Raw genomic sequence first — 14437 nt, 5'->3', positions numbered from 1 at the left:
TATGGCTACAGCCCATCACATCACTGTTGGGGGTCATTTTAACATACATCGATATATAAGCTACCAATTGTAATTTCAAACTCAATTTAGATGAATTGAAGCACCAATTACTTCAGTCACTTCAGCCTGTTACTATTGGGGAGGGTGGGGGGAGGGGGGCTGGGGTTTCACTAGTGTTTTATGTCTTTTTGATTTTGTCTTGTATTGTGATTATGTGTGTTTCAATGTGCCTTGCCAGCAAATGTATAAGTTGTATATTATACGTAAGTGGTGGTCAAATCATACTCCTGGTTACAATTCTTACTTAATACCTCATGGTACTTAAAAACTCAATTTTAACTTGTTCCTGGAACATTAAAGGGTGCAATCATCCTATAAAAAGAAAGAAAATCTTATCATTTTTGAAAAAAGAGAAAGTATTGATTGGGATGTTACAGGAGACCCATTTAACAAGCTTGGAGCATGCAAAACTAAAGAAAGATTGGGTTGGTCAAATATTCTCCTCATCCTACAACAGTAGAAGCAGGGGAGTCGCTATCTTAATTCATAAACATTTACCTTTAAAGGTGGAGTATCATGAAGCCGATCCGGATGGTTGTTTTATATTTTTGCATGGGTCTCTGTATGGTGAAATGATAAGTATTTTAAATGTATATGCAGCTCCAAATATTCAACTGAATATGTTCACTAAATTAACTTCCTTATTGGTGAAGTACAGTTGCCCTAATATCATCTGTGGTGGTGACTGGAACTCTGTTCAAGATGGGAATTGGGATAAAAAACCAACTGCCACCTCAACTATACCGAGCCCCAGGCAAAAGGCTATAAGCCAAATGCTAAACGAGGTTGGCCTGACTGACATTTGGCGAATGTTAAACCCACACAATAGAGACTATACATTTTATTCGAGCCCGCACAAATCCTACAGCAGACTAGACTATTTCCTTGTCCCACGAATCTCTGTTGAACTAATGGAGAAATGTTATATTGGCTCTATTCATATATCAGATCATGCACCAGTATTTTTAATTAGCTCAATGTCCAGTAGCAATGCACAGAAATACAGTTGGAAATGTAATAGATCAATACTATCTGATCCAGAATTTTGTCAAATTGCCCAAAGTGAGTTGGAAATGTTTATCCAAGAGAATGATAATGAATATACAGACCCCTCAAATTTATGGGAAACAACTAAAGCCTTTTTAAGAGGTATAATTATATCCTATTGTGCAACTAAAAAGAAAAGAAAACTAAAAGAACAGAAACGCCTCGAATTACAATTACAAGAAGCAGAATTAGAACACAAGCGGAGCGGAGGAAGAGCCAACTGGGATAAAACCTTGAGAACTAGAACAGCACTGAATACACTTTTGTCACAGAACGCAGAAAAGTCCTTATTTAAACAAAAACACAAGATTTACGAACATGCTAACAGAGCTGGGTGCTACTTGTCAAACCTAATAAGTAATACAACTTTAAATAATTCAATCTCAACAATCCGAGACAAGAGCGGCAACCTACACCACAGAACTCAAGAAATCGCCAAAGTATTTAATGAATTTTACTCATCGTTATACACTTCAGAATCAACCGGAACAGAGGACAGGATTGAATATTTTTTTCAACGCATTAAACTTCCAAAAGTCTCTGAAGAGGACAGGAATAAGACTGATCAGGATATTACTAGCAATGAAATCGAAGAAGTAATAAACACTCTAACATCTGGGAAAGCTTGTGGGCCCGATGGCCTCCCACCTGAAATATATAAAACCTTTAAAGGCATTCTGTCCCCTCTTTTAGCTAGAATGTTTAAACATTCTCTATCAATCAACAAACTTCCCCAATCATTGCGGATCGCTACTATCAATGTACTATTAAAAGAGAATAAAGACCCAGAAGACCCAGCCTCATATAGGCCAATAAGTATTCAAAATACAGATTGTAAAATATTAGCAAAGCTTCTTGCATCTAGACTAAACAATATAATACCGAAAATTGTAGGACTCGACCAGACAGGTTTTGTCCAAAACAGACAGTCCTACACAAACATTAGAAGATTAATGGGTGTTATACAGTATGTCAGGATTAAGAAAAGTAACTCGTTAGTGGTAACGCTGGACGCCGAAAAAGCATTTGACCGTGTCGAATGGAAATATATGTTTAGAACCTTAGAAGAGTTTTCTTTTGGTGAGGGATTTATGAAATGGGTCAAGTTGCTGTACGTGGCACCACAAGCGTCAGTCTCAGTTAATGGAACAATGTCTTCACCGTTTACAATTAGCAGAGGTACAAAACAAGGCTGTCCGCTGTCCGCTTTATTATTTGCGTTAGTAATGGAACCCTTAGCAGAAATGATCCGATCAAGCACCTCAGTTACTGGTATAAAAACCAAGCAAAACACACACAAGATTTCTCTTTATGCTGATGACATCTTATTATTCTTAAATAACCCTTTATCCTCAGTCCCAGCTGTTATTGAGATTATTAATGAATTCGCAGTATTCTCTGGATATAAAATAAACTTTGGTAAATCCGTAGCACTTCCTCTTGGAAGCACAACATGCACAGAATTATTAGGACACATCCCGTTTCAATTGACTCCCAGTGGTTTTAAGTATCTAGGTATACATGTCACCCTCAAATTTGAGGAATTGATAAAACTTAACGTAGACCCAGTGGTAAACAAAATAAAAATTGATCTTCAAAGATGGAGCCCCTTACAGATATCTCTACTTGGACGGGTTGCTATTGTTAAAATGAACATATTACCGAGGCTTCTTTATCCAATGCAGATGTTGCCTAATTATTTTCCAAATAAGTACTTTAAATTAATACACAGTATAATTCGCAAATTTGTATGGAAAGGCAAACGTCCCAGGCTTAAACTAGAGAAATTACAGGTACCAGAGATAGAAGGGGGATTAGCGCTCCCAAATATAATGTATTACCACTGGGCATCACAAATTAGATACATAGCAGAGTGGGTAAAAAATGATACAAATTCATCTTTTATTGACTTGGAGGGTGTTGGATGTCTGTCTGCTCTTTCTGAGTTGCCATTTATAAACGGAGCTATTTCACTCCAAGGGTTAAGAGAAAACTTTATCGTGAGAAATACCTTGAAATCTTGGAATCAAATACGTAAACATTTTGGTATTACTAATACATACTCTGTTCTCGCTCCTGTTTTTTGTAATCCTGACTTTGCTCAATCATGTTCAGATGTTGGGTTCAGAGCCTGGAAAGAGGCTGGCATTTTAAAAATACAAGATCTCTTTCTGGGTGGAACCTTAAAATCCTTTGCCCAAATTAGGAATGAATTTAATTTGCCTCAAGTACATTTCTTCAGGTATCTACAAGTTAGGAGTTATATCCAATCTGTACCATTATACAAAAGAGAGACGAGGGAAAACAACCTGGAACAAATATTAATGAAAGCCTCCTCCTTAAAGAAGACGGTGATAAGCTATATATATTCTCAAATGTTCACTAAAATCCCAAATATAAGTAGTAAAACATTTTGGGCAGAGGATTTTGGGCACCAAATTGATTCAAAAAATTGGAGAAGAATCTTACTAAATGCAAAACAAATTACATGCTCTAACAGAACTCACGAGACACAGTATAAGATCATTCACAGGTTACATGTAACTCCAGCTATACGCAGTAAATACGATCCAACATGTTCTGGGCAGTGCTGTAAATGTAAAAATAATGCTGGTACATATAGCCATTTAATGTGGTCATGCCATAAAATTAAAACATTCTGGCAAAGTGTGCAAAGGGAGATATTGAAGATCTTTGAGATCAGGATACAGCTAAACCCAGTGAACCTGGTACTAGGTTTAGACTTTGATTATGATTTAAGATATAGATACATATTACGAATAGCCCTTTATGTTGCACGACTCACAATATTGCAAAAATGGTTAGATGAGGATCCCCCTAACATACAATTATGGTATGAAAAACTCATGTCGATACTGCCAATGGAGAGATTATCATATGTATTAAAAGGCAATCTTACTGACTTCGTCAGAGATTGGTCACCTATTGCAAGATTTTTAAAAGAGGAATGGAAAAGAGTAATATGTATGGGGGTAACAGTATGAGAAGAAATTATAGGAGTATGTGTATGTATACGAGCATGTGTATGTATAGGTGTGCAAACATATGTATGTATATGTATAGAATATATTTATGTGGATATATTTGTGTATATATATATATAATATATTTATTTGTATTTGTATTTATTTATGTCGATGTATCTGTGAATATATAATATATTTATTCATATTTATATTTATTTATGTGAATGTAAATGCATATATATGAAGTACCAACTGTATACCTGACTACATTTCTGCACTATTTGCTGGCATGTTGTTGTTGTCTTTTTGTTGTTCTGTTTTGGTTTTGTGTTATGTACGTCAATGTGATCCATGTTAAACAATCGAAAATCAAATAAAAATCATTGAAAGAGAGTCACCAGAACCAAGGACATGTGTTTTCTCAAAGAATCAAACAAAATTAGTTTAAAGTTACAATGGGTTTGTAGAGGAAGGTGGCGTGGCAGCTAAAATGAATATCAATTATCTAAATAGTGAAACAAGCAACTTAAAAACAGTGTACCCATCTCACTATCTATTTGGAAATACATGTAGGCTACATGTGGGCCACAAATTCCATATTAAAAGGAGAGAGAACCCTGCAAAGATTTATCAGCTTATGTTTTAGTTCAATGTATTTAACGTCTGTTACTGAACAAACAATATAACAGTGATTACTAGAGCTATTTTAACAAAAATATCCCTTACATTTCACAAAGGTTTCAGTAGTTCTGTTGAAACTCATCAGAGTCAAAGAGGTGTAAACTGGTCTCAGTTCATCCATAATGTGATCATTAACAGGTGATCTGTCCAATGCCAGACAACCAGTGACCATTAACACGTTTAATCTCTGCATTTGAATGCATTGTCTACAGTGAATGAAGCATCAGCCATCATCATTTAGCCTGTTTACATTTTAACCTGGGGGAAGAATGTGGGGTTTGTTCACTATTTAGCATTAGAAAAAAGTGCAGTCATCACAAGTTAACTGGAGGTTTGAAATAAAAAGAACATTAACATGGTTAACATTAACACTGTTAATGTGAAGTACCATTGACTACTAATCATTTCATAATAATAATGACTCAACCAAACAATAACTCCCCTTTTTCTGTTGAATTTATTGACCTCCAACTTGTCAGTAAATGGTCACCATAGGTCACCAGGTCATTCAGTTATAGGTTTCTCAACTAGTGGAAAGAAAAAAAGGTCAACAAATCCTACATTACTAAATGTATGGTGAGGGACCACATGTAGGATGATTTGGTCATCCTTGGCCCATATAGTGCTGGTCTTCAGCAGGGGTCTGCTCTCAATATGGCTCAGACTGTGACATTATTTATAATGCAAATAAGAGCAATATTATGATTGTAAGAATCAAGGAAGAGAGTAAACGGTCATTTTCAGTCTTTTTTCTGTCTGGTACAGCCCTTAAGGTTTGTGGTGAGGTCAAGTACTTAGGCCATTATTTAACAAATAACCTATCTGATGATAGGGACATCTACAGGCAAACATGTTTGTTTGTAAGTTTAGTATGTGTTCAGCTTATGTGAAGTCCACACAATTTAAATATTTGTGCACACCGATGTATACTCGTGGCGGCACTACAAAAAGAGCAGTATGCAGAGACTCAATGTGGCTTATAATGATGCCATGAGACAAGTGCAAATTTGCAGCAGTGAGACATGAGACTGCTGCTTAAAGTGCGAAGGTGCAGCAGTGCAACTGAAATGTTTGTCAGTTTTTTCTAAACTGTGGAAACATTGGCGTGTAACCTGTAGGCCTATATTGTGTATAAAATGCATTTATGATTTTATGTCTGCCTTTGTTTGTCTTTGTATGTTTTTGTTTATGTCACTATGGACCATGTGTCTTTAAAAGTTTGATTGATGGATTTAATATTGTTAAATATATTATCCAGATGTATTGGATGTAGATTTATATTAAATATATCTTAGCAATCTCCCAGTTACCAGCTCTTTCTAGAATGAGCATGACCTGGGGGAGGAGCTAGATAGGGGTGGAGCACATGCAGCAGTTTGTTAGGTTATGATTGGCTTAGACAGGGTTCTAACTTCTATTGTTCTCCACTTTGGCCAATCAATCCCAAGCAGTTAGTGGTTCCACCTCAGGCTCTCTAGTATAAGAAGAGTTTGTAGTTGTCAGTTCTCTACAACTCCTCCAGGATATGGACTCCAGGCTTGAAGTGAAGATGGACTCTCTCAATGCCACCTCAAACGATTCTGCTCAACAGGGAGGACCCAATGATCACCAAGACCTCTGTAAGTTACTTACTGTGTCTATATGGATATACAGCATAAGGAAATTATTTTAAAATAAATGGCTAGTAAAGTTGTTAATTGTGGTAATTAACGTTAAACAAATATTTGTCTTTGTTTTCAATTCAGTTTTACATGATCCGCCTGGCTCCCCTGTTCTACTAGAGGTGAAAGGACAAAAATGCCACTGTTGTGATCAGTGTGGTAAACGCTTCCCTGCAATGTCCAGCCTTAAAACACACCAGAGAATTCACACTGGAGAGAAACCATATGGATGTGATCAGTGTGGACAACACTTCTCTCAAATGAACAGCCTTAAAACACATCAGAGACTCCACACTGGCGAGAAACCCTATGGATGTGATCAGTGTGGACAACACTTCTCTAGAATGGCACACCTTAAAGACCACCAGAGAATTCACACTGGTGAGAAACCCTATGGATGTGATCAGTGTGGACAACACTTCTCTAGAATGGCACACCTTAAAGACCACCAGAGAATTCATACTGGAGAGAAACCCTATGGATGTGATCAGTGTGGACAACACTACTCAGTCAAGTCCAACCTTAAAACACACCAGAGAATTCACACTGGAGAGAAACCATATGGATGTGATCAGTGTGGACAACACTTCTCTCAAATGAACAGCCTTAAAACACATCAAAGAATCCACACCGGAGAGAAACCCTATGGATGTGATCAGTGTGGACAACATTTCTCTCAACTGGCAAACCTTAATACACACCAGATAATTCATTTTGGAGAGAAACCCTATGGATGTGATCAGTGTGGACAACACTTCTATCAAATGACACACCTTGAAACACACCAGAGAATTCACACTGGAGAGAAACCCTATGGATGTGATCAGTGTGGACAACACTTCTCTAGAATGGCACACCTTAAAGACCACCAGAGAATTCATACTGGAGAGAAACCCTATGGATGTGATCAGTGTGGACAACACTACTCAGTCAAGTCCAACCTTAAAGAACACCAGAGAATTCATACTGGAGAGAAACCCTATGGATGTGATCAGTGTGGACAACACTTCTCTCACATGTTAAACCTTAAAACACACCGAAGAATTCACACTGGAGAGAAACCATATGGATGTGATCAGTGTGGACAACACTTCTCTCGAATGGACAGCCTTAAAACACACCAGAGAATTCATACTGGAGAGAAACCATATGGATGTGAACAGTGTGGGAAACACTTCTCTAGAATGGCAAACCTTAAAATCCACCAGAGAATTCACACAGGAGAGAAACCAAAATAAATGTGATGTGTGGAAAATAATTTAGTAATTCAAATAATTTACAATTTCACTTCATTTATTCTCAATCGTATCCTTATTGTCTCACTACATGGCTGGCATGGTTTGTGTTGAGATATGATCTATATTGTTTATACTGTATATGAAACCCTTATTCTGAAGGACTGAGATTCTACCCTGAAATGCCTGTTACTGTGTGTATAAATTGGCTCAATAAACGATTTAAGCTGAAAACGCTATGTTTAATGGTGTTTTTTTTAAAGCATCGTTACATTTATCGTGCATGCCGTTACAATGTGTGCAAATGTAACACTGGAACATCGCCCACGTTCGGTTTAATAACTCCCAACCTGTTTTATCAATTGAAAAACTTGACTTGGTCTTTATGGTAGCAGACATGTGTAGGCCCGTTGCCTGGAAATATTACATATGTAGATAAACGGATCTCTGAGTAAAAGAGTGAAACGTTCAAAGTGTTACAACCATGGCAGCTCTCCCCTATTATTTTAGCGTTATAGGAGATACTGTGCATGTGTAAAATGACCAGTAATGTCATGATTATAGATAATGTAAGACTATTGTGTTTTTATTATTTTTTATTCCTGTTGGAAAGCCAGTTTGTTCTTTTCAAGAGGTTCATATGAAAGAAGCTCAGGAGGATTGTTCTATTTTGATTGACTTTTCAATAAATCCCCTTAAAATCACAACAATCTCCACCATTCCTTGGATGTTGTATATTTCCAATAAGAAATATCAAGTGGATAATTATTTCATTGTTACTTACAAGTCAATACTATGGTTCTGCTTTAAGATCCTATTGTAACTATTGGATAAGTTCACCATTATTAAATCAGCATATTTGTATAGCTGATTATAACTATGAAAATTGTCTATCTATTGTTGTGAAGGAATGTGTAGCACTCACTCCCACTCTATAGGTGAAATTACTTTCAATAGGGTTATTGTCCATCCACAATGTGACCATTAACCAGTGATCATCATCATTTAAGCTATGTGCATTTTAACCTGGTGAAAGAATGTGTTTATTATCAATTTACATTCAAAAGGCCTTGAAATGAAAGACAATCACAACCCTATTGGAGGGAATTCCACACCTGAGTGCTGCTCTTTCCTTCAGAACAATAGAAGCTGGTGTTCTATGGAGGAACAACAGCTTGCTACACTATGTGAGGAGACTATTCAATGAGCTCTGTTATTTTACCACAATAGTAAAATGTTCAGAGGTCAACATGTGTCCATAAAATACACTGAACCCTGGGGGGTGCATGATAACCCCTTTCCTCTCACTCTACATAATAGGCAGTTTGTTTTAGTCATTGAGTAACACAACAAATAATTGTATTCTATATGTTTTTTTAAAGCACAAATAAACGATTGAGTCAACATTTTATTCACAGTTTGTAGAATGGGTACCAAAGTACAGGTCAATACAAAAAACCTGATACAAGGGGGAAAAATCACACCCAAGGGGAAGTGAAGGGTGCTCTTGTCGTCGTACATCATCTAATACAAAAATTAATATACTAATTTGTCAACGTATGTTATTATCTTTTAACTCATTTATTGCTGCTAAATCCTAGTTGCCGCCATACGCATTCACTTTAAAAGTCAGAGTTCCCCCCCCCCCCCCCCGACCACCAAACACACTAGCTACACACACTCGAGTATCATTGGAAGAAGCACAAACTGTTTACCTTTCGTCATAAGCTTTTACATGGCGGGAGCGTCACGGTACAAAGGCACAAATTTATATTGAAACCAATATTTCACAGAGAGGCTGAGATTTGAAAGTTCGTAGCGGTCGACAGTACTTGGCTTGCACACTCTGCTTGCGCACTAGTAGGCCTACTTGTGTGCAACCCGCAAGTAGGCACTTGGCAGAGTGCAGTTCTAGTTGTCAATGCGTTTACTAAACAAACTTTGAACTAAAGACAAACATTAAACATGTGTATAGGAGCGTCTGGCGTCCCTGAAAAATGCACCATTTGCCATACTTTTATTGCAAACTATCCCAAGCCAATTAATTGACTCAGTTTCCCCATTTTCCCCCACATGATTATATTTACTTATTTTTTGTCTTGAAAGTTCCAAATACTTGTCAGACAATCAGCTATGATGAACACAAAAAGAATTGCTACAGCCTCAGCCATCATCCTTTGAAAATACGACATTTTACAATGCGCCTCATATATGGGTTGCATTGACAGCTACAGTATACCGTTCTACCCTTACCCTGAGTGTTGACGCTGTCTCAATTGTAATATCCGGAAGTCTGCAGGTACCATGCCTTGTGCACACTACTACCAAATTAGTATTTATTTCCCATAGCGTTCCATATATATTTTAATATTTAACTTTAATGGAATTCAATGGGTCTCACGGAAACCTTGCACTAATTTGGAGTCATTGACAACATCATAGACAATTGAAGTCCAAAAGCAAAAAGCAAAAGCAAGATTCTTGGCGCGTGACACGGCCGTTCGACAAAAAATATAACAGGAACATTATTTGTCGAAGCAAGGGCCAGGGAAGGAGCCCAGTGATGCTAATAGCTTGCAAGACCGTGTGCAGGTGAGTGTTGATATTGTGAAGGTAATGGCATGTTAATGTATGTTAATGTATGTATGTAAACAGTTCCTGGAAGGAGAGGGACATTGCAGACTGACCACATTACAGCACGAATATTTCTTTTCTATTTCAGTAGGTCCACAGTATAGTGACCACAAGCTACACTAATGAAGTAGCACACTAGTAGCACACGTTCTGTTTAACCACATGAACCCTAGCATCCTTATTCTGGGGCAAACATTTGTCGAAAAATATAGCTGATTTACAAGCTCACAACGATCTGCAAGACCACATGTGCAGTAGATCGGCTATTCTCACTATATGCATTGTACGAGAAGTATATACCCCCCCAGGGGTCCTTGGTGGAGATCCAGGGGGTCCCCAGCTAAATGATAGTTTGGAACCAAATGGACCCTTATGGATCTGTAACTCTGAGAGTGTATAAATGTGTACACTCTCAGAGTTAAGTTAACATTCCCAGAGATAGAAATGCCATGAAATGGGGGTCCGTATAGGCTACTATTGCATGACAAACTGGGGGTCCTTGAAATTAAACGGGTTGAGAATCACTGCCAGAGCCGTAAAAATCTCTCATCGGGTTCCTTGGCATTATCTTTTCAAAAGGGGGGTCAGCGGGGCTAATTAGTGTCAATTTGGGGGTCCTTGACATGAAAGTGCGTGTGCGTGCATGTGTGTGCAGTGTGCACGTGCATGTGTGTGCACGTGCGTGCATGTGTCAACCATTGGAAAGGACCATTGAAGAACCACTGAAGAATCAACTTTAGTTTTTACTTATTGCTGATTAGCTTTTCATTGCAGCTGTCAATATGATATGTATAGTACTTTATTGTCAGTTCACACTGAAATTTGTCTTGCGACCCAGCAGCCAATATATGTAGAACACACATACACACATTTGACATACTGTAACACAAAGAACAAGACAATTTACATACATAAAGACATGAAGACAAGAGCAATATCAACCGCCTATTACCCATGGCTACTACAACTAGTGATTACGCCTCAAAGTCGACTGGTGGACAAAGGACCTCTTTAGTCTGACCTTATTGTATGCTTGTACGGTACACCATATCTCCTTCCTGAATGTAGCAACCTATATTCTCCATACAACACATGCTTAGTATTAGAGGTGATATTCCTTGCTAACCTTAGGATGCTGTTATCATACGTGGATGTATAAAGTTTCTGAAGTGGTTGTCCAACAATCTTTTAACAAATGTTCAGTTGTTGCAGCAGTTGTGACTTTAGGGCTGCAGACGAACATCCATACCAGGTGGTACTACAGTACTGAAGAACACTCCTAATAACAGAAGTGAAGAACAAACGAAGAATCCGTCTACTAGCACAGAAGGATCTTGTCTTTGCTTTGTTTTCTTACACACTGAATCTGAATCAGATCTTTCCATGACAACAGATGGTCTATTACCACTCCTAGGTATTTGTACGAACATACCTAATAAACTTTCAAGTTTATTGACAACTGAGAAAACAACATGTGATATTTTTATATTCCTGCACTGATGATCTGACAAAGGATCAATCAGGAACAATAATTCAGTGTTTATATATTCCTCCCAGTTCCCTATAGGCAAAATCTGGACGATGACAAATTCAGATAGATTCAGAACTTCTGATAAATATGATGTAAACCCCACCCTCTTACGTCATCTATTCTAAGATCTATACCATGCCACAACACTTCAGTCAGAATGATGACATTTCACAATTCCATTTATGGATTATATAAGGTAGTGCTCACTGTCTTTCCTCATTCCATTTCTTACTCAGGACATTATTACTTAAAAATATAATCACTCACGTATGAGTGAAACCTCTGACATTGGTCCTGAACCTGAAGACTGTGAACCTGAAGAAGCTGCAACTTTGGAATCTGAGAATCCACAGGAAGCAGCAGATTTCACAAGAGAACGTATGAGTGGAAGTATGAATGAGACTTCTGACAGAGGTGGCGAAGATGCAGTAGAAGAGGCAGGACCTTTGGCGTCCGGAAACCCACAGCAAGCAACACGAAATGAAGCACGGGGAGATGACATGGGTCATAACAAGGAGAGGATCAGCAAACAGCAAGTGGAGAAAAGCAGAAGGAGAGTCATCAGCATGTTAAATGATGGGACGGATATCATTACCAACATCCAAACAGCTGTGCGTGACAATGAGTCCCGTCGGAGGACAGAACTGAGGGAGAGTCAACAAAAAAGAGTGGAGAGGGTAGACAGCGAGGCCCAGTCCAGCCTAGACAAGTTTGACGAGATCAATGCAAAGTGGTTGGACCATCAGCATATGCAGATTCCTCAGGATGTGGAACAGGTCCTGAAGAGCCAGAAGAACCTCTGTGCTCAGCTCCTCGAGTACAAGAACACACTCATCAATGACCTGCAAGCGGAGCTTGAGGCCAGCGATGTCCGCTTTGAAGGGGACTTGAAACAGCAGGCAGACGAGGTGGACCTGTTACTAGTGAAGATGGAGGAGCAGGTCAAGACTATGATGAAGACGTACAGGGAGGAACTCGACCAGATGGAGAACACCTACGAGGAAGAGCGGCAGATCCTGCTGACCGGAAACAAAAGTGAATGGGAAGAGTCTATGACACAAAGACAGTTGAAGGAGCAGAGTGACCTGAAGGAGAGGATGGAGAAGCTGGAGGAATTTGAGGGCTTGCTTCAGAAGCTGAGGGAGCACAGTGCCGAGGAGAACATAACCCTCAAGCTCAAGTTGGACATGCACGTTCAGGCCCTGGAGGAGCGCCAGAAGCAGATGGACAATCAATACCAGCTGAACCAGGAGGAACTGGAGCTGCAGCGCAAGGTGCTGAAGAAGCAAGCCGAGGAGAACACAATCACCAAGATCATGCAGAAGCAGAAGATCACCAAACTGAGGGATGAGCTGAACAAGTTGATGGCTAGGGAGAGGGATGACAAGGCTGAAATTGCACGTTTGACTAGACGCAACGAACGCAGCATGAGGGAGTGTAAAGAAATACAGAAAAGAAAGAAGCAGTTTGCAAACGTCAGTGCCACCAGGTTCGAAGACATGTGGATGTTAAGCGAGTCCGAGGTGAAGCAATTGGTGGAGCAGGCTCTGGATATTGACCAGCAGATCTACGAGCAGGTCTTAGGCTTGAAATGGGAACGCCCTCCTGGGGCCTTTGTGGAGCGCCCTGACCCTGCCGGAACACGGGAACGGAAGTGGGCACAGAGGAACACCTCGGTGGTGGAGGAGGAGGCGGTGGTGAGGAGGGAGAGCCAGGTAGAGGTGCAGGAGAGCGAGGGGGAAGAAAAAGGCAAAGTGTCGACACTGATGGTAAAGAGACTGTTGGAGGTGCTGTGTGACGAGGTGGACACCAACTTCGAAACCATGTTCATTGACAACGAGGATGATGTCTACAGACTGGCCCAATTATTCATCGACTACATACAGCAGCAGCAAGGACAGGCTGAGGGTGCAAGTGAATTGGCAGAAGAGGCCGACATTATCCTGTCCATCCATCCCAATGAGGTCCTGGCTGTTCTGAAAGCCTTCACTGCTCAATACGAAGAAGCCCGGGCGCCTCAGCGGTTCCAGTCTATGATTGACTGGGATGATTTCGACGACGCAGCCTATTGGAACAGCTTGGCAAATGTCATTCCCGAGTCCAAACTAAAGGTCTGGGATGCGCTGGAAAATGGACTGAACAAGTACTACGAGGCCCTGAGAGAGCGGGCCAAGCTCCTCACCAGCACACAAAACCTGAAGCGTAACAATGCTGAGCTCCGCATGCACCTGAACCAGCGTCAGGCACAAACCTCCCCTATCCCCCAGGTGGTAAAGCTGACACCTGCACCTAAGTGAACAATTCATTTACTTGAATCTATTGTATTTTTTGTAAACCACAGCCGAGAGCAATGGAAAGTTGCAGCAGGCTAAGATGAGTTGTTGGTGGCATAAATGCTTGTATAACCCCTCGCCAAAAAGGATGTAGCCTTTTTTACAGCATGGTCCTGTAATAGGCAAGATGTCAACAGTGTTTGTTTGCCTGGGCCTTAACTTGCAAACCGCTGGACCGATCAGTACCAAATTCCTTGCGCACACTACCAGTAGGCCAAGGAAGTTCCTGCACTTTTTGTCACATGTTTTATAGTCGTATGGATGACTG

General features: G+C 39.7%; 1 protein-coding gene across 1 annotated transcript; it reads left to right on the top strand.

The window, feature by feature from the left end:
- Positions 1–12228: 12228 nt before the first annotated feature.
- On the top strand, positions 12229–14133 carry LOC308320687 (dynein regulatory complex protein 1-like; the record flags this gene model as incomplete). Its single annotated transcript, XM_080771319.1, has 1 exon — positions 12229–14133. The coding sequence occupies one exon, from the start codon at positions 12229–12231 to the stop codon at positions 14131–14133; it is 1905 nt and encodes a 634-aa protein (XP_080627445.1).
- Positions 14134–14437: the final 304 nt, after the last annotated feature.

The sequence above is a fragment of the Protomyctophum bolini genome (assembly GCF_963924005.1).
Source record: "Protomyctophum bolini genome assembly, chromosome: 1".
Lineage (NCBI taxonomy): Eukaryota > Metazoa > Chordata > Actinopteri > Myctophiformes > Myctophidae > Protomyctophum > Protomyctophum bolini.
This window is presented reverse-complemented; position numbering and strand designations above follow the sequence as displayed.